At 41.7% G+C, this 19681-nt stretch overlaps 1 protein-coding gene across 2 annotated transcripts in view; it reads left to right on the top strand.

Moving 5' to 3' along the window:
• TMEM131L (transmembrane 131 like) overlaps positions 1–19681 on the top strand; it is a 171753-nt gene that overhangs the window by 5941 nt on the left and 146131 nt on the right. For both annotated transcript variants that reach the window (XM_058721123.1, XM_058721122.1), the window contains exon 3: positions 3428–3471. In XM_058721123.1, the coding sequence (XP_058577106.1) occupies positions 3428–3471 (44 nt within the window). The remainder of the gene's footprint in view (positions 1–3427; positions 3472–19681) is intronic.

Raw genomic sequence — 19681 nt, 5'->3', positions numbered from 1 at the left:
ATTATTAACTAGCCATCATGCTGTACATTACATCCCCAGAGACTCACTTATTTTATTACTGGAAGTTTGTACCTTTTGACCTTCTTCACCCGTTTTGCACCCCACCCCCTGCCAGCAATTACCAGTCTATTGTCTGTATCTATGAATTTGGTATTTGTTTTTGTTTTTTAAATTCTGTATTTGAGAATGACCATAAAGTATTTGTCTTTCTCTGTTTGACTTATTTTACTTAGCATAATGCCGTAACAGTCCATCCGTGTTGTCACAAGTGGTGCAATTTTGTGTGTGTTTTTTTAATGGCTGAATAGTATTTCATTATGTATACATATATATATATATATATATATATATATATATATTTATATGCATGTACACATATATCTGCTTACACACACAAACCACCACATCATTATCCATTCATCTATCAATGGATAGATGTTTACATGTCTTGGCTATTATAAATAATGCTGTTGGGTATAGATACTTTTTCAAATTAGTGTTTCCGTTTTCTTCAGATCAATACCCAGAAGGGCAATTGTTAGATCAGTTTTTAATTTTTTGAGGCATTTCCATCCGGTTCTCCACAGTGGCTGCACCAGTTGGCATTCCCACCAACAGAGCAGGAGGGTTCTCTTTTCTCCACATCCTCACCAACAGGCTTTATTTCTTGTCTTTTTGATAATGGCCATTCTAGCAGGTGTAAGGTATATATCCATTAGCATTTAAGAACCAGCTAGACGGTGCTTAGTTCTGCAGACGTTTGTTGAGTGCGTACTGTGGGCCAAGCACTGGTCTATGTGCTGTGGGTGTCACGTTGAACAAAAACTACCGCCCTTGTGGAGCTTCCAGTCTACAGGAGGCATATAGATAGCAAATAAGGAGTAGAATAAATTGTCACTTATTTAGTCTGTTAGGAAGGCATCAGTGCTTTGTGGTGGCAGACTGGAGAAGATTCAGGTGATGGGAACTGGAGTTTTAATTTAAGTCAAGGCAGATCCCTTTGAGAAGGGATATATTTGACATTTGAACCAAACCTTGAAAGCAGTGGGAGATTTAGAATAGCTAGTGCAAGGGCCCTGAGGCACTGCTAAAGGATGGGGTGGGGGAATTACAGGATTTGGTTCCTGCCCTTTGAGAGCCTGGTGGTGTTGGGGAGATAAGGCTGGTAATACCCTGAGATAACACTCAAGTGCTGAAATGTAGGAACTGAGAGGAGAGAGGAAGAACAGTGTGTATTAGAGGGGTCTGTTAAAGCTTAAGGGTGGGAGGGCACTTGGAGAGCTGCATTAGCAAAGGTGTGAATGGGGCCTTGTCTAGACCCTTACATGGGTGACAGTTCAGTGTTTTTAAAGTTGATGCTTTGAATTGGAGCCCAGAGCGCTTGATGAAGTGTGGCTATAGAGATTGAGATGGCTATGGCAAGTCAATTGACAGTTGCTCAGTTACAGGTTAAGGAGCTTGGAGTACATCTGACTAGCAGTTAGGGAGTCGTGGAAGGCTCTCGAGCAGAGCAGAGATTAACGCAATGACATTGGATGCTGGGTCCATACCATGCGGGTGGTAAGTCATGATTGATGGTGAAGAAAATTGGTCTTGCAGTGGCACACGGGATGGGTTGGAGACAGCAGTCTGTTTTTTGTTTTTTGTTCTTTTTTTGGTAATGTTTTTATTATTTTGAGAGGGAGGGAGGGAGAGAGAGAGAGAGGGAGAGAATGAGTGGGGAGGGGCAGAGAGAGGGAGACACAGAATCTGAAGCAGGCTCCAGGATCCAAACTGTCAGCACAGAGCCTGACGCAGGGCTCAAACCCATGGACTGTGAGATCATGACCTGAGCTGAAATCGGACGCTTCACTGACTGAGCCACCCAGGTGCCCCTGGAGGCAGCAGTCTTAAACAGAGGAAGAAGCCCTGTGTGTGGTAGTAATGGAGGCCTGGGGTGCTGAAAGTATGGGCTCATTTGCTGGCAGAAGGGATGGAGAAGAAAGGACAGGTCTGTACCCTATTTCAGATGAGTGGGTAGGTCTTTATGCCTGGAGGCGAAGGAAGGAGAGCAGTGTAAGATGACCTTAAGGTTTGCCATGAGTCAAGGAGGATGTTGGTATCCTTGACAGAAAGAGGCGCGTTAGAACAGAAACCACTTGGCAGGGGCCCCTGATGTTGATAAGTAAGTGTTGGTTGTAACTATTTCTGGGGAGACAAAATGCATATGTCCTGGAGGCATTTGCCAGTAGGGCTGAAGCTGTAAATGAATCCATCCTTCAAGTATTGTGGAGTATTTGCCATCTGTTGGCCATGGCTTGGTGCAGCGCTCACTAGAATCTCAGGAGTCTTGCTCTCGGGGAAGATAGGCATTCCCTGAGTATCCACACGTGTGATTGAATGAGGCATGGAGGCTGGCACTGGGGATTTGGGCCCTATGGTTCGAATTGGTGTAGGGAGTCTGGGCCCAGGAGGATTGGCAGTGACAGGGAGGAAGAGGGCAATGAGGCAGTAAGTGCCGAGAGCCAAGGGTTAGAGAGAAGCTGGAGGACCAGGAAGGCTTGGTATTCCTGAAGCCAGCAATGGTGAGCTTCGGGAAAGAATGGTCAAGATAGAGTCGGTCAGGCAGATTACATGTAGTATTTAATCCGATCTGCCCTTGTGTTTTGGTTTCACGTGCCTTTTCTTTTTACCCTCTTGTTATATGACATGTAGTTAGATTTTAGCCTGGTAAGTCTGGGAGAGGATTTTGGAAGTGCTTTTGAGTGTGATGTTTATACTATTTATAAAATTGATCAGCCTTTTTTATGTTGATGTCAAAATATGTCGGATATCCATTTGGGGGATTGCAAGCTAACCGATCCATTTCCTATATTGTTAAACTTTATTTTGTGTGACTTCTGTGTAACTTAAATGTTTTTTGTTTTAAATGTTTATTTATTTTTGAGGGAGAGAGAGAGAGACAGAGCATGAGCGGGGGAGGGGCAGAGAGAGAGAGGGAGACAGAATCTGAAGCAGGCTCCAGGCTCTGAGCTGTCAGGACAGAGCCTGATGTGGGGCTCGAACTCACAAACTGTGAGATCATGACCTGAGCCGAAGTCAGACGCTTAACCGACTGAGCCACCCAGGTGTCCCTGTGTAACTTAAATGTTAAAAGGCTCTTGGAGAGAAGAGATGTCAAACTAATTTTGAGATTATGTAGGTGGTGGTTTTAAATGAGGATCTTTACATAAAATATCTAAGGGATCACTTGGCTGTTTATGGCTTTTAGTGGTGTCATTACTAGTGTTATTCTTTCAGTAGATACTGAATGCCTGCTGTGTATCAGGCACTGTTTTTAGATATTCGTTACAAGGTTATTACCTGTGTTTGATTTGAAGAACTGTTTCTTTTGGAGATTTTTGTGTTATTTTGAAATAACTGTTAAACCATGTTCTTTTATCAATAGGGTGATTCTGAAGAGGATATGGAGGAACATTCTCAAGAGCAGAGGTAAGAAAAACAACAGGAGCAAATACCTGCATGCTGAATATTGCTGCTCACTTTGGATGCTGTCAAAGTCTTGGTATATGTACAGTTATGTTTATGTGTTTGACATATCTGTAATATACCTTTCTCTTTGGCATTTGGGGTATCTATACTCTCTGATAATTCATATGACTTTGTTTTAAAATAAGGTTGTATAGAAAGCTGTTAGAAATACCCCCCTGCCCCCCCACCCCACACACACTCTCACATGCACTCTCAACTTCACATTTTTTGTGGCATGCTTATGCTGTCCTCTTGCTCACAAATATCTGTTGAGCATCAGGCACAGTGCTGAGTGGTGGGCATAAAACAGTGAACAAAACCTGTGTTGCATATAGCAGTGTAGTCAGACATTACTGTAAATAAAACAAAATATTGCAATTATAACTACCAAGGATTAGATTGCTATAGTATAATGAAGAAGAAGGGGTGGTCAGGTGAGGCCCCTCTTAGGAGGTTACATTTAAGATGAAGTCTGGAGGATGTGGAGGAATGGCCGTGCAGCAAACAGAGGGAACGTACCATAGGCAGTGGGAATGGCAGGTGCAAAGGCCCTGAGGTAGGAAGCACTGGCAGCATTCCAGGAACTTGGAGAAGGCCTGGGTGGTTTGTGGGATAGTGAGGTGAGGTAGGACCCTAGAAAACACATTAAGGAGGTTGGGTTTTGTTTTTTTAAGGGTGGTATGGTTTGTTGAAGGATTTAAAGCAGGGGCTAGCACATTGAAAGGTGTAAATTACATTTTTAAGAGAATACTTTGGTCATGGTACAGTCTCGGTCACTTGTCAAACTGAGATGTCTGGTCCCTTGGAGGTGCATGGAGACTCTAAGTGGTACCTGGGCACAGGGATAACTTCCAGGGAATCAGCTTTTAGATCCCACTGTCCTATAGTCTCCTGAAATTGATCTGAGGTTGTGAGTTATCCTTTTTCACCTCTTCTTTTGTAATCTCTCTTCTCCACTTTACAAAAGAAAGGCATACTTCTTACCCAGCCCCAGTCTTACGAGTACTTCATCTTGGGCAATCAGAGGTGTGGCTTTGAAATGCTGATATTGGTTAGGAGAAGCAGTTAACTCTGATTAGATGACAAATTCTTTTGTAACTCTGGTGGCTTTTGAATCTTTCAACAAAATTTAAGGACATAATCAAATTGGCAGTTGATAGATGATCAAAATTATTTTTTTTAATGTTTATTTTTGAGAGAGAGAGACAGAAAGAGTATGAGTGGGGGAGGGCAGAGAGAGAAGGAGACACAGAATCTGAAGCAGGCCCCAGGCTCCGAGCTGTCAGCACAGAGCCCAAGGTGGGGCTCGAACCCACAAGCCGCAAGATCATGACCTGAGCTGAAGTCGGACACTTAACCAACTGAGCCCCCCAGGTGCCCCAAAAGTTATTTTTAATCATAGATCACTGTGATTTTTGGATAAACACTGAGGGTGTTTAGAGAATATAGGGACAGTGCTGTAACAATGCTCCCTCCTTCCATTCACATCTGTTTATGTAAACAAGCTTTTTCAGTGCTTATATTAAATATAATATTTACATGAACCAATGATAGGGGGTAAGACACTCATCCATTTCATTAAAGGATGCATTTTCAGTAAATTTGTCTCTTTATGTTTAATTTCCTATCAAAATTTATAAAATTTGTTGATCAGTTTTGTACTAGTAAAAATTGTAATGGTAACTCAATTCAGAAGAAAAAAATATTTAACATTTGAAACCTGTGGTCACAGGAATGTTTTTTAAAAAGCCTATTTCAATGTATACCCATAGTTTTGTTGCACAAGTATTTGAACATAAAGATGTATGTATTAGGTTAAAATCCTTGGAGGGAATATCCAGCTATTCAGGAATGCTTATAGATGTGTTTTTAAAAAATAGGCGATGATAGGGCTCCTGGCTGGCTCAGTTGGTAGAGCGTGCGACTCTTGATCTTGGGGTCATGAGTTTGAGGCCCACGTTGGGTGTAGGGATTACTTAAAAAAATGGATGATGATGGATTTCATTGCAGTGGTATTTAGATTCCGTTGAATATATTTTAAGAAGTGATTGTGAGTTTATTAAAGATGCCATCATTTATAATATACCAGAGATTACATTCTTTGTGACCATTTAAATTCATTGTATAAAATTTTAAATGGAGGATAAATATATGGGGCAGAGTTCAGAGTTTGTCACAATCCTCTGTTAGAGTGTGTGGAATTAAGAAAAGGTGCAGGATGCTGGCAGTTGTTCAGACAAGGCTGGTGGGAGTGGCAATGAAGGGACGTGGAAAGTTCTGAGATGAATTTTGGGAGTGGAACAGATTCATTGCTCTGTCAGTGGTGGAGAGTGAGGGAAAGAGAAGTATGTCATGGAGGGCTTCTAAAATTTGGCTTGAGCATCTGGAGGGATGGGAAAGGAATTAGGGGGAGGGAAATCAGGAACTCTGGTTGGTTGTCTCGTCGGAATGTCAGACTTGGTATGACAAGTCTGGAGATGGCAGGGAGGCAGTTGATGCTGTGAGTCCGGAGCATGGAAGGCCTGGGCAGCATCTCCGGGGATGGGTGCATCCAGCCTGTTGCTCGGGCCTTAGCCTTTGTTCTCCTGTTTTATAGATTGCTTCGGTTCTCTCCTTTCCTCTCAGTGGGAACTGGTTTCTTTTCGTCAGTTTTCTGTCAGACTTTAAGGTATTAGTAGATTTTATCCCTGTTGGTCTTTTGACATAGTGTCAGGTTGCTGTGAAGGTGTGTGGGGAGAGAGAATTGTAGCAGTGATTCAGAACAGTGGCTTTCGGGCTTTTTGACAGTGACTCCTGGTAAGAGATGCATTTTACATCAAGATTACCTACCTGCCCATAGGCATATATGTGGATGTATGAATGTGTATGCACATGGTTTATTTATCAAATAGTGCTTACCTTTACCACCTAGGACATACTCTTTTCTATTTTAAATTTTTTTACTGTGATAAAATATACATTACACTTAACATTTTAACCATTTTTTAAAATTTATTTTTGAGAGACAGAGAGAGAGAGAATGAGCAGGGGAGGGGCAGAGAGGGGGGAGGGGGACAGAGGATCCAAAACAGGCTTTGCACTGACAGCAGTGAGCTGGACGTGGGGCTTGAACTTGAAAACCATGAGACCGTGACCTGAGCCGAAGTCGGACGCTCAACCAACTGAGCCATCCAGGCATCCCCCGTTTTAACCATTTTTATTTTTTTTTTTAATTTTTTTTTTTTAACGTTTATTTATTTTTGAGACAGAGAAAGACAGAGCATGAACGGGGGAGGGGCAGAGAGAGAGGGAGACACAGAATCGGAAGCAGGCTCCAGGCTCTGAGCCATCAGCCCAGAGCCCGACGCGGGGCTGGAATTCACGGACTGTGAGATCATGACCCGGGCTGAAGTTGGACACTTAACTGACTAAACCACCCAGGCGCCCCACCTTTTTAACCATTTTTAAATGTCAGTTCTGTGGCATTCAGTACTTTCACATTGTTGTGCAACCAATCACTACCACGCATCCATAGAATTTTTTTAGTCCATCTTATTTCATGGAAAAAAAAAATGCTGTTTGCCACGACTGGATTGACTAAAAAATTTCTTAATCATGATTCACATTTCGATCAGCCCTGATTTATATATTTTAATCTTCTCGATATAAAATATTCTAGTATTTTGCTGTCATGTTATCCATGGTTGCCTTCCTTTTAACTTGACTTCCAAACTTCCAAGCCTCTTCCTCTTTGTTTCTTCTGGCCTTTTTTTTTTTTTTTTTTTTTTTTTTTTTTGCTTAGAATTTGTTCCTTATGTGTAAAGATAACATCATGACATGGGTTGGATGGTGCTATTAGAAAACTTTCTTTGTGTCCATTTTCTGAAAATGTAGGTTCTGGAGTCCTTGGCAAGAATTCCCTCTGTAAGTGTGATGTCACGTGGTATGTAAATGAGTCACCTAAGTACTTAGTATTCACTTACCTTTACTGCACAGTTGGAGATTTTTTTTTAAGTTTATTTACTTCGAGAGGGAGAGAGTGCAGGAGGGGCAGAGAGATGGGGAGAGAATTCCAAGCAGGCTCTGTGCTGCCAGCGCAAAGCCTGACGTGGGGCTCGATCTCCTGAACTGTGGGATCGTGACCTGAGTCGAGATTAAGAGTTGGACGCTTAACTGAGCCAGCCAGGTGCCCCTGGGAATTTTTTTTAATGAAAAATGTAATACCTCCAAAGCTCATATAATGTCTTGCTACAGTTGAAACAGACCTTTGGCTTTAGGATAGATGTAGATTTACAGAAAAGCTGTGAAGATGGCACAGAGTATTCCTATATACCCCTCATGCAGTTTATCCTACAGTTAACATCTTCCATTACTGTGGCACATTTGTCACAACTAAGAAACCAGCATTGCTACATTACCATGAACTAAACTCCACACTATTTGAACATCACAAATTTTTCCCTGGTGTCATTTCTCTGTCCAGGATCCCACATTACTTTTAGTTGTCATGTCTCCTTAGGACCTCTTGATTGTGACAGTTTGTCAGACCTCCCTTGTTTTTGAAATCTTAACAGTTTGGAGGAGTACTGCTCAGGTATTTTGTAAAATATCCCTCGGTTTGGGGTTGCCTGATGTTTTTCCTCTTTGTTAGACTGGGGTTATTATGCGTTTTGGGGAGGAAGGCCACAGCTATACATTGGTATTCTCATCACATATTGAGGATATCTGCTATCAGCATGGCTTATCACTTTGATGTTGACCTTAATCACCTGGCTAACTCTTTTCTTTCCATCTTTCCATGCTACACTCTTTGGAGATAAGTCATTAAATGGAATTAAGCTCCACCTGCATAAATTATTTGGACTTCTTCTTTATGGGAAATTTGCTTATTTTCTCTCATTTATTCAGTCATTTATATCAGTATGGACTTATGGATATTAATTTATACTTTGGGTTGTAATCTAATATTTGATTTGCTCTGCTAGGTTAATGTCCTTTATCCTAAATCTTATTTATGAAGTTATTACTACCTCTTTACACGTTTTTCAAACATTTTTGAGATTTTTGTTTTAATTACTACCCCACAAGGCCAATTCTCAATGATACTAAGTTGGACTTGAAGTCAGTAGAGTCAGTACTTACGAATTCTACAACATGAATGCCTTGTCTCTGAGAGCACTCACATAGAGGAGTCTTTCTTGGGACTCAAGAGAGAAGAGAGATTCAAGAGAGATTTGACCATAAAATAGAATCTCCAGATGTCCCAAGAAAAGTGTAGGTGGCACTGACATCTGTCCCCGGTGAGAATCTAGATAGAGGAGGAGGGCTCTGTGTCTCACTCTCCAGATGGCCCAGGGCAGGGCCCGAAGCAGACCACCATTAATCCTGGGGCGGAGGGTTCTGGAGTAGCCAGCCTATGATCTCAAACAGAGTTTGGGAAAGCTTTCAGGGAAATTGGCCTCACTGAAGATTTTGTTTGTATTAACTTGACTTAATCTTCTATGAATGCTATGTAATTATATTTGGTTGAATGCCAGAAAAGCAATATTTGAAAGACTTTCTTGCCTCTTGCCTCTGCGTCCCCATTTTTCTCCGGGGTGTTCTCAAATATCAGCAGTAATCAGTTTCTTTGCTGAGAGAGAGAGGTTGCGATTGGGACTGAAGCAATGAGAGCAAGTGAGACTGGACTTCAGCTCTTGCTGGAATTGAATGCTCTCTGGGAAGGTTGTCTGGCTCTGTACACAGCTCCCATAAGCCTTGTTGGGGTATAATTTGTTAGAATGTGAAAAGTGTGAGCATCGCCGAGGTGAACAGTATAGAATGTCAGCTTCTAAAAACGGTTATATAAAAATCATCAGTACCGACTGGTCAGGTACAGCGTCTGTGGAAGTTGTCATTGTGTTGTGTGTTTTTAATGTGTTTTTATATGATCAGTAACAGCAGCAAAATGTGTTCTCCTGAAGTAGTTTAACATCAGTTAACGGCAGATCCTTGAAGTCAGAACGTGCAGAAAGTCTTGTTAACCTTTCAGCAACATACTGAAAGATATAATTGCAGACAAAAACGACTTAATCATTAGGGAAACTTCTTTTGGCAGTCAAGGGATTTCAGAGCCCCCACAGGGAATGGAACTGCTTTTCACTTTTCTTTGTTCTCCTTTAGAAGTTGAAAGCTGTGTTTCCAGCACAACCGCAAAGTTCCTCACCTGTTGACAGGATCATAGCTTTTTAACCTTTGTGTGCCTCCTCAGGGTTCCCTTGTGGGCCTGCTTCTCTTTCCCTCTGCCATTTCCCCAGGTGATCTCACCTGTTCTCTTGGGTCTTATGTAGAAAGAACTTGCACTTAGATTGTACCTTCGAGCCAGGGGTCTCACCTGCTCAGTTGCCCACAGAGAGCTCCCTTTAGCTTTCAGGTGCTGCTAACCTAGTGTGTCTGGAACTGAGCTCTTGGGCTCGGGTCCTTCTCAGCCCTTCCCCCGCTGCTGCACCGTGCATTCATTTGCATAAGCCAGAAACCAGGATGGCCCCCCACGCCCCCGAATCCTTCATACTCCTCACCTAGTAGATGATCATCAGGTATGGCTGCATCTTCTTCAGATGGTCTGCTGCCTCCATTTTATAGCTACCCAGGTCTGTTCTTCGTCTTCCTCCCTGCATAATGTATCCAAGTCATACATCCTTTCCTACCATTCCTCTTGCAAACAACCTTACCTTCGTGATGAAGTGCAGAAGACCTGAGCATGGTGTAGAAGGCCTTGGGTGATCTAGGCCCTGCTCACCTCTTCAGCCTTCCTGCCCCTGCTTCTCACTTCCCCTCTTGCACTTGGGCTCGTGCTCTCTCTCTTTTCTCTGGCTAACCTGCCCACGTGACCGACTCCACATGGCACACGATGACACTTCTCCTAGCACAGGGCTCATCCCTGTTTTAAAATTGCCTGTCCCAGGATTGTCCTGAGTCTCATTTGACTGATTCCTCAGCACCTAACCTAGTACCTAACTAACACTTGGGTGAAGACCTGCCAAATGAAGGGATGTAAGCTCCTATTTTTAAATTTAAGTCTTTTAGATTGATTGCTTATAATGTTCCACATGTTCTTCATATCCAAGCCCACAAGTTATATTTGCCATTGAAGTCCAAGGACTGGTATTAGTATTAGAGGTTGTGGTTTTTAAATTAGGTTATTGCAGTTGGTGTGTTTTTTAAAAGAGAATGGGTGATTAGCTCTATCTCTGTGTGCCCTGTTGACACCTTCTACACAGTCATGTGGGCCCTGGGAGGGCTGTGGAATGAATGCATTTAGTGATCATCTTCATGGCTGTAACAGTGTAAAGTGAATTTTCTTTGACTGTAATAGATCTCATAATTTAGATATCCTTAGAATACAAGGTTTTAAACAGGGTTCTTGGCATATATTAAAATTGTTTTCAAGTCACAAAAACCTTGTTTGTTTTTTTTTAGGTTGTGAAACTTTTAGCAAAACTTTTGAAACTTATTTATATAATTATTTAGCTCTCAAGTGGAATTAGAAAAATAGTCTAATAGGATCAGTATCCAAATTCAGATTTTCATTGAAATTATTACTTCCTCTAAAAAAATTATTATTTTCCCTAGATTTATCTTACAGACTCCAGAGTGATCAGGCTTGTGCTAATTTATATCTTTATATCAAAAAAGATATTTGAACCAATTTTAATAATTCCAGGTGTATTTTGAAGAGTTAGTCTAGAATAAAAATAAGCAAAACATTTCATTAATGTTCACATTCCTGAAACAATAAAGTGGAATTGAAGTCTGGAGAGCCTGGGTATGGCCCGTAAACATGGCATATCCAGTGCTGGAAACTTGGTGTTTGTTCGTTACTTTAGGAAGGATTGCTTTAGGACCAGTGCCTTAATTCAGCATTCAAAGGCTGACTCTTGGCTGGCCTCATTCCATATGCCACTGGGTGGCTTGTCTGATTATTGCTACCTGTCACAAACATTTAACAGTAACCTAACTCTGTGGAGTCTGTTCAGTCAGGTGTGCATCCTGCTGTAAGAGCTAGGCAGATTCAACAGCCTAGCTGTTGGAATGACAATGTGGTTACTTAAAAGTACATAGAAGATTTATAAGGGGCTTATTTCTGGCCAGAGCGAAGGTACCACCATGAGGAAGAGAGAGACTTGAGTGTTTTGCCATTGGGAACTCAGCTTCTTTCTTCAAGAAAGCTTATAGCGACAGAGTTAGAGATGAGCTGACATTGTGATTGTCTTGGGCTTCTTTTATGTAGTGAGAATTGTGCTTTGGGTTGCTCTTTAACCCATTCATCTTGATGGGGTGATGAAAAATAAAAGTCTTTTTTAGGCGGATCCCAATACATTGGCAGCAGTAGTGATTAATTCTACGAAGGCATTCTGGATGTGTTGTGACGCCAAACTTCTTTTTTTTTTTTTTTTTTTTTTTTTAAATTTTTTTTTTCAACATTTTTTATTTATTTTTGGGACAGAGAGAGACAGAGCATGAACGGGGGAGGGGCAGAGAGAGAGGGAGACACAGAATCGGAAACAGGCTCCAGGCTCCGAGCCATCAGCCCAGAGCCTGACGCGGGGCTCGAACTCACGGACCGCGAGATCGTGACCTGGCTGAAGTCGGACGCTTAACCGACTGCGCCACCCAGGCGCCCCATGACGCCAAACTTCTTACTGCTTAAGAGGGCGGCAAAGCTTGGGGTTCAAGGTTCAGAACAGAAATATAATTTCCAAGGCAGTATTCTCTGTCTAGGAACACAAGTGTTAAGATAATGGGGTCTCCCAGGAGCTTGTTACTCTAATTTCAAATGAATTGTCATCAAATTATTCGTTTGTTGTTACAGTCTTCCACATGTGAAATATGACTCTAGAGTAATAGTGATTCCCACCCCTCCTCCAATAAATGTAACAAAAGAATGTTGCCACTTTACAAATAATTAACTGCGGAAATCTGGATGGTATTTCACAGATGTTGTGCTCAATAAAGATGTTTTTCAGAACCGTTGTTTTTGAATTGTCTTTGCAACTAATTTGTAAATGATACAAGGGAAGTCTTGTTTATTATAGTCTTTCCCCATGTTTTCCCCCAAGTAGTGGGGATATAGTTTTTAAAAATTTGCTATGAACATGAAAATTCTTCGGAAAAAAATTTTAATGTATTGAGAATTTGAAGTTATTTATTTTTTTTGAAGTTATTTAAAAATTACTCACTGATTGTTCCTTTGTTCCCTCCAAAAATTTTTTAGTAAAATGTTTGTTTCAGGAAGATAGCCATATTTACCTCATGGCATTATTTTCTCTACTACACACATACGTATCCCAGTTTGAGAAACATGGTTTTAGCATCATACTTGCTTTTTCCCTCACACCAATTCCTTTTATTTTTAACCAGTTTGTTCATATATTTCAATCAGAAGACGTGGCTCTGGATGGTATGTGGTTGTTGGGCTAAAACTAAACTCATCTATTAATAAACTATAGGGACTATACCAAATTAAAAAGCTTCTGCGCAGCAAAGAAGAACCGTGACCAAAACAAAAAGGCATGGAATGGGAGAAGATATTTGCAAATGATAGATCTAATAAAGGGTTAGTATCCAAAATATATAAAGAACTTATACAACCCACACCTCCAAAATGAATAATCCAATAAAAAATGGGCAGAAGACATGAACAGACATTTCTCCAAAGATACACAGATGACCAACAGACACATGAAAAGATGCTCGACATCACTCATCATCAGGAAAATGGAAAACAAAACCATAATAGGATCCACCTTACACCTGTCCCAATGGTTAAAAAAACATAAGAAACAACAAGTGTTGGTAAGGATGTGGAGAAAAAGGAATCCTCATGCACTGTTGATGGGAATGTAAACTGGTGCAGCCACTGTGGAAAACAATATGAAGGTTCCTCAAAAAATTAAAATGAAATACTATATGATCCAGTAATTTCAGTACTGGATATTTACCCAAGAAAATGGAAAACACTAATTTGAAAAGATATATACATCCCTATGTTTGTTGCAGTGTTATTTATAATAGCAAGGATATAGAAGCAATCCAAGTGTCCATTGATAGATGAGTAGATAAAGAAGAGGTGATGTATACATATGATGGAATATTATCTAGCCATAAAAAAGAGTGGAATCTTCCCATATGTGACATGGAAGAATCTAGAAGGTGTTATACTAAGTGAAAGAAATCAAACAGAGAAAGACAAATACCATGTGATTTCTCTTACACGTGGAATCAAAAAAAAAACCAAATGAACAAATGAGAAAACCAGACTCTTAATTACAGGGAACAAACAGGTGTTTGCCAGAGGCGAGGTGGGTGGGGAGATGGATGAAATAGGTGAGAGGGATTAAGAGGTACAAACTTCGAGTTATAAAATAAGTCATGGAGATGAAAACTATAGCATAGGGAATAAAGTCAATAATATTGTGATAATACTGTATGATGACAGGTGGTGACTGTACTTACGGTGATGAGTACTGAGTAATGTATAGAATTGTCAAGTCACTGTGTTGTACATCTGACACTAATATAACATATGCCAACTATATTTCAGTAATTTTTTAAACTTCAAAAAATATTAATCCCCCATCCCCCCCAAAACTAAACTTCTATAGGAAAGATGAATTGCCACCTGTGAAATATCCAAAGAAACCCACTGCTGCATTTGAGGTCGTTCCTGGAGAACAGCGTCAGTAAAAGCAAAGACATTGTGTGTGCCTCTTACATTAAGCATTGTGAAAATGTACATAGTAAATAATTCATATTGATGTTATGCCTTGTACATTGTTGACTTTAAGGGTTGTACTACTTTGTGGATGTTGGGCTCCTTTAGCTGCCACTAAATTATTGATAATAGGTGAAGTCCAGTTTGAATAACAATCCATTGTCCCAGTTGATTGCTATGACAGATGTATGTCGTATGAAGTTTTGGTGAGGTAATTCCTCTGGGATCACGATTGGTCTATATCTCTTAAAATCAGGCCATGCTAATCCAGTCAATCCACTAAAAATTAGATTGAAGTAGTTGCCCTTGTATTATACTTCATAGTTTACAAAGTATTTTTATATGCATCGTCCTTAGGTAATCAGGGATTCCCATTTTGTAGATGAGGAAACAGGTTCAAAAAGGTAAAACAGTTTAAGATTACAGGGCTATGAAGGGGCAGAACAGGCACACAGTCCGAGGTGTCCTCTCTCTAGATCTACTTGTTGTCTACCTTTTATCTAAAGTGATACGGAAAATAGAAAACCGTTTTCCCAGTTAGCCTGCTCTGTGTAGAAAGAGACCAAATCTAAGATTGGTATGTGGAAGCAACTGAATTCTTCAGTAAGAATTCTGAATTCTTTGGTATTCTATGGTTCCTAGCAATCCCCTGAAGTAAATGAGCATGGCTTTGTAAGAAAGACTGAGAGTTGGGACTTCAGTGTAGTAACACTTCACTGTGTCCTAGAGAGCTTCTTTCGTTTTCTAAGTATTGCTCATCCCCTGATACTGGGTTGCATAGCTTTTGATGAAATAACTGGAAAATCTAAATCCAGAATTTTAGGGTTACTTTGTGGAACACATACCACTGTAACGTGTCCTCAGAGGTTGTCTTTAGTTCTTGGATGGACATATTACCCTGTTTGCTTTGCTTTGCGATTAGATATTTTCAGCTTCAAGTAACAGAAAACCCTGACTCAACCAGTTCAAACAATGAAGGACGTGTTATATCACAAGAAGCCCGGAGGCTGGGTGGTTCTGGGCTGGTTTACTCATCAGGTGAGCGTCAGCACCAGGCACCCGGGTCCTTCCAACTCTCTGTTCAGCAGGTTCAGTGTGCTGCCCAGCTCCCTTCAAGGTTGCAGGAGGACTGAGGCTTCGCTGCCTGGTGTCCTCCCACCGGAACAACCAAAGGCAGGTTAAAAGAACCTTCATCCTGTGTCTCTTTCTCAGGAGCGCCCCTCAGCGCACCTCCCCTTACATCTCCCAGGTCAAAAATGGTCCAGAGTCACCTGGAACTACTCCTGGCTTAGGGACTGATGGGACTACCCAGTTTGCTTTGCAGGGGAGTTCACCCAGCTGCCAGGGAGTGGCGCTTACTGACCACTTGGGGGCTGTACCTGTGTGGGAGAAGGGGATGGACAGTGGGAAGGCCAGCAGCAGTGCCTGTTGAGCCCGGCTCAGGGCTTGTTCTGAGTGAGGAAGGACAAGTCTAGGGCAGTGTTTCTCCAAAGAATAGTCCCGGGACCAGCAGAATCAGCACCGCCTGGGAACCTGTTAGACCGGTTCTCAGAGCCCACCCTGGGCCTACTGAATCGGAAGCTCCAGGGGAGGGGCCTGTGATCTGTTTTAACAAGCCCTCCAGGTGATTCTGATGCATGTTCAAGTTTGAGAACCATCAGTCCAGGGTAAGGCATCTGAGGAAGAACATGTCAAAATTCACTTTGGTTGAAGATTAAATAATTAACAGCAGAAGTGGTCTTGTTGGTAAAACATTGGGTTGGAAGTTGGGAGACAGTTGCTTTTTTTTTTTTTTTTCCCCAGCGCTGCTCACTGTCACTGGCCCAAGAGTTTAGCAAACTTAGGGTATATACATATTCTTTTCAGATGCTATCAAGTTTCAGCCATTTGCTCTAATTTTTCTACAAGAGTTCTGTCATGGTTTTGGGGCTAACGGTGGAGTTGCAGGTTGAGCTTTAGTGCCTACCCGTTGGGGGTCTGCCGTGGCCTGGCATGCCTGGTAAACAGGTGGGTTAGGCCACTGCAGGTCAGCTTCCAGGGGAGAACTGAGGAACTTTCTCGGGGATAATTCATTCATTATAAGGGAAGTGAGTCTGGCAGAAAACCTTGGCCCAGTAACAAAAAGTCTCAGTTATTGGATGGGAGAGGCCAGTCACAGTACAGGGTGGTGTGTGTATTCAGATCTGCCTCCTGGCCCAGCTCCCTCTGGGCACGTGGCTGTGTGTGTGAGAGAGTGAGAGTGTGTGAGTCTGTAGTGGGGGGCAGGGGTGTTGGGGCGTGAGGAAGGATATTACTTAAGTAAAAACTGAAAGAAGTGTTCTAAAAATTCTGTGAGAAACTGGGGTGGGCGGAAGCAGAACAGGCACCGCCCACAGGGAAGGGAACTTCCCCATCCTGCCTGGACGCCCCCCACCCCCACCTGGGTCACGGATGCTTGGACAGGAGCAGGATGGTGCTCAGGGTGGGAGCTGGAAAGAAGGAAGAAAGTCGGGACAAGGGCCCAGATAGCTTAGCCTGTCATGTGACACTTTAAGAGAGAGAGAGCTTCCCCAACCAAACCACAGACTGGGGATTCCCTGCAGTTCTTTGATGGTGCAGTGGGAGTATTTGCCAGCTGAGGGGGCAGGATGGAGAAATGCAAGAGGAAGAAACCCAAGTTCAAGTGCAGTGTATTCCCTTTTCCTAGGGCTGCCATAACAAAGTACTCCAAACTGGGTGGCTTAAAACAACAAATTTATTCTCTCTCAGCTCGGGAGGCTAGCAGTCTGAAAGCAAGGTGTCAGCAGGACCACCTTCCCTCTGAAACCTGTTGGAGAATCTTCCTTGCCTCTTTGCTTCTGCTGGCTTGCTGGTAACCTTTGGGGTTCCTTGGCTTGTAGCTCTGTCATTCTAGTCTCTGCCTTTGTCATCACACAACATTCTCCCTGTGTCTCTCCATGTCTTCACGTGGCCGTCTTCTTAGAGGGACACCAGTTGAGTTATACGAGAAGCCCACTCTGTTATAGCCTGATCTTAACTGTGTCTGCAAGGCCCTTTTTCTAAAGAAGGTCACATTCTTTATGTGGTACATAAAGAAGGTACAGTGGGTTAGGGTTTCAGTATATCATTATCTACCTTTAATGACTCTATGTTATTTACACATGATCATTGGGAACAAGTATTTTCTCTTATGGATTTTTTTTTTTCTTGTGGGAAATGAGTGGGAAGATGGACAAGTATTTCAGTATATACTAAAGCTTAACAGACAGACAAAGCCTTGAAATTGAACCACACTCCTTTGATTAGAATTCAGAAAAATGCAGTTACTAAGACTGTAGCCATGTTCGCAGTGTTGTGTTTGTGGGTGTAAGTGCCTTAAACTTGTTTCCTTACCAGTTAAACTTTGCAGATGAGTACTTGTGGGTTTTCTCACAAGCTGAAGCAGATCCCTGTGAGTCGTTTATTGGTTTGGTGCTGTTTCCTGGAAATGCTCGGGTCAAGATTAGCCCCTTTGTGCTTCCATGTATTTTAATTGCAATTAGCCAGGTGTATAATATTGTTCACCGTAAGGAGTAGCTCTGTTATTGTGAGCTTTTTTAATACTTCGCCCATCAGTCTGCTTTCAGGTGGATGAATGTCACATCCAAATTGCCTGTTAGTTTGACTTTCATGTAACTTAATTAGCAGATTCATGTTTTGGGAAAGCCTGATCTGTGATCTTGAAATTGGTTACGGTTGGTGTAATTCGTGGGTAATTGGGCGCCTTCACGGTGACTCCTCTAGTCCTTAGAGGGCTGGGGTGGTTTGTGGTTGAAATGGGAGAGAGGGAGAAAGCACTGGCTCCCGATGCCTTAATCTTTTAATCCATTTAACCTGGGTAGTCAGTTCAGGCTTTATTTTAATTTGAAAGTATGCTTAGGTAGTTGGGAAGGGGTTTCATTAACTCACCACATTTAGACCATAATTAAGGGAGGAAGGTTATCCCTAATTGCCTAAATTTCTTAAAGGCCCATTAAAGTTATGTTGCTCCTTATTGGAAACTGAAATTCTAGATTGAAAAAAAAAAAAATGAGGCCAAATCCAAACCAAACAGGCACGACAAAACCATGTCCCAGTTCAGAGATGTTTCATGGGCATGGTCCTCGTGAGTTCTGAAATGTGTTTGTGGCACATGGAAGAGGGTTTATGGACACACAGATACCAGGTAACCTGGTTTCTTGCTGAGTTCAAATCTGTCACTTGAGTGCACGTTATATATGTTTTCTTATTTCTGCTTTTGAATTGGGGATAAATGGGGAAACTGGAGAAGGAGATGCTCCAGGAGACCTGCACACCTGTAATACTGACTAATAAAAGAGAAGGAGGAGTAGACAGGAAGTAAGTAGAACAGGAAACCGGTGAAGAAAGGGAGAATTTAGAGTCTGGATGGCAGGCATTTCTTGTCTACACACCCATCTTTAGGGATTTTGATCAGATAGATAATCCTATGAAATTAAGTCACCGGCGTTTTGTATTATTTTCTCAATGGTCCATGTCCGTTTTCTGTCACTCTGTAATCATTCAGGTGGTTAGTAAAAATCATTTTTACTCCTGTAAGTCTGTTTAGAGACAACTTGAAGTATTTTTTCCCATTAGTCATTTTATTCCAATTTGTATGGTTTGTGCATTTATTTTTTTAGCATAATACTTTTTAAAAAAGTTTATTTAAGTAGTCTCTACACCTGGCCTGGGGCTCAAACTCAAGACCCTGAGATCAAGAGTAACATGCTGTTCCGACTGAGCCAGCCAGGCGCCCCAACGTAGTACTTTTTTTTAAGGTTTCTTTTGGTTTTCCAAGTAAAGACTTTTAGTATCCAAAGGTATTTAAGCTATTACAATATTAGTTTTCTACATTTATATAACTTTTGGAGTATTTTTCTTGTAATGTCTAGTTTTGGATGTATTTGGCAGCACTCGGCACATGTGATTTCTGCCATAAAATAGAAACCTGATTAAGAGACTTACTGTACTTGCGTACTTATTATAGGAAATAAATTAAATCTTTAGTTTTTAATTAAAAAAATTTTTTTTAGTTTATTTATTTTTTGAGAGAGAGGGAGCAAGGGAGGGGGAGAGAGAGAGAGAGGGAGAGAGAGAATCTCAAGCAGGTTCTGCACTGTCAGCACAGAGCCCAACGAGGGGCTTGATCTCACGAATCCGGATATCATGACCTGAGCCAAAATCAAGTCAGCCATTTAACCGATTGAGCCACACCCAGGTGCCCCTAGCTTTTAATTTTTATATACATTGAAACCTAAAATTTTCATAGAAATTGAAGCCCTGAAATGTTAAGTCTGTTCTGGCCTTCATGGAGGGGGGCTGAGAGGGACAGGCTGACTTGAGCATTTTACCTCATGCCACTGCACATGGAGTTGCCAGGCTGCCCCTGGAGTCACATCCTTCACAGAGGGGGGCGTCTTA

The sequence above is a fragment of the Neofelis nebulosa genome, chromosome 3, assembly GCF_028018385.1.
Source record: "Neofelis nebulosa isolate mNeoNeb1 chromosome 3, mNeoNeb1.pri, whole genome shotgun sequence".
In the NCBI taxonomy this organism is placed as follows: domain Eukaryota; kingdom Metazoa; phylum Chordata; class Mammalia; order Carnivora; family Felidae; genus Neofelis; species Neofelis nebulosa.
Note: the sequence above shows the minus strand (reverse complement) of the source record. Positions and strands in the feature narration are given on the sequence as shown.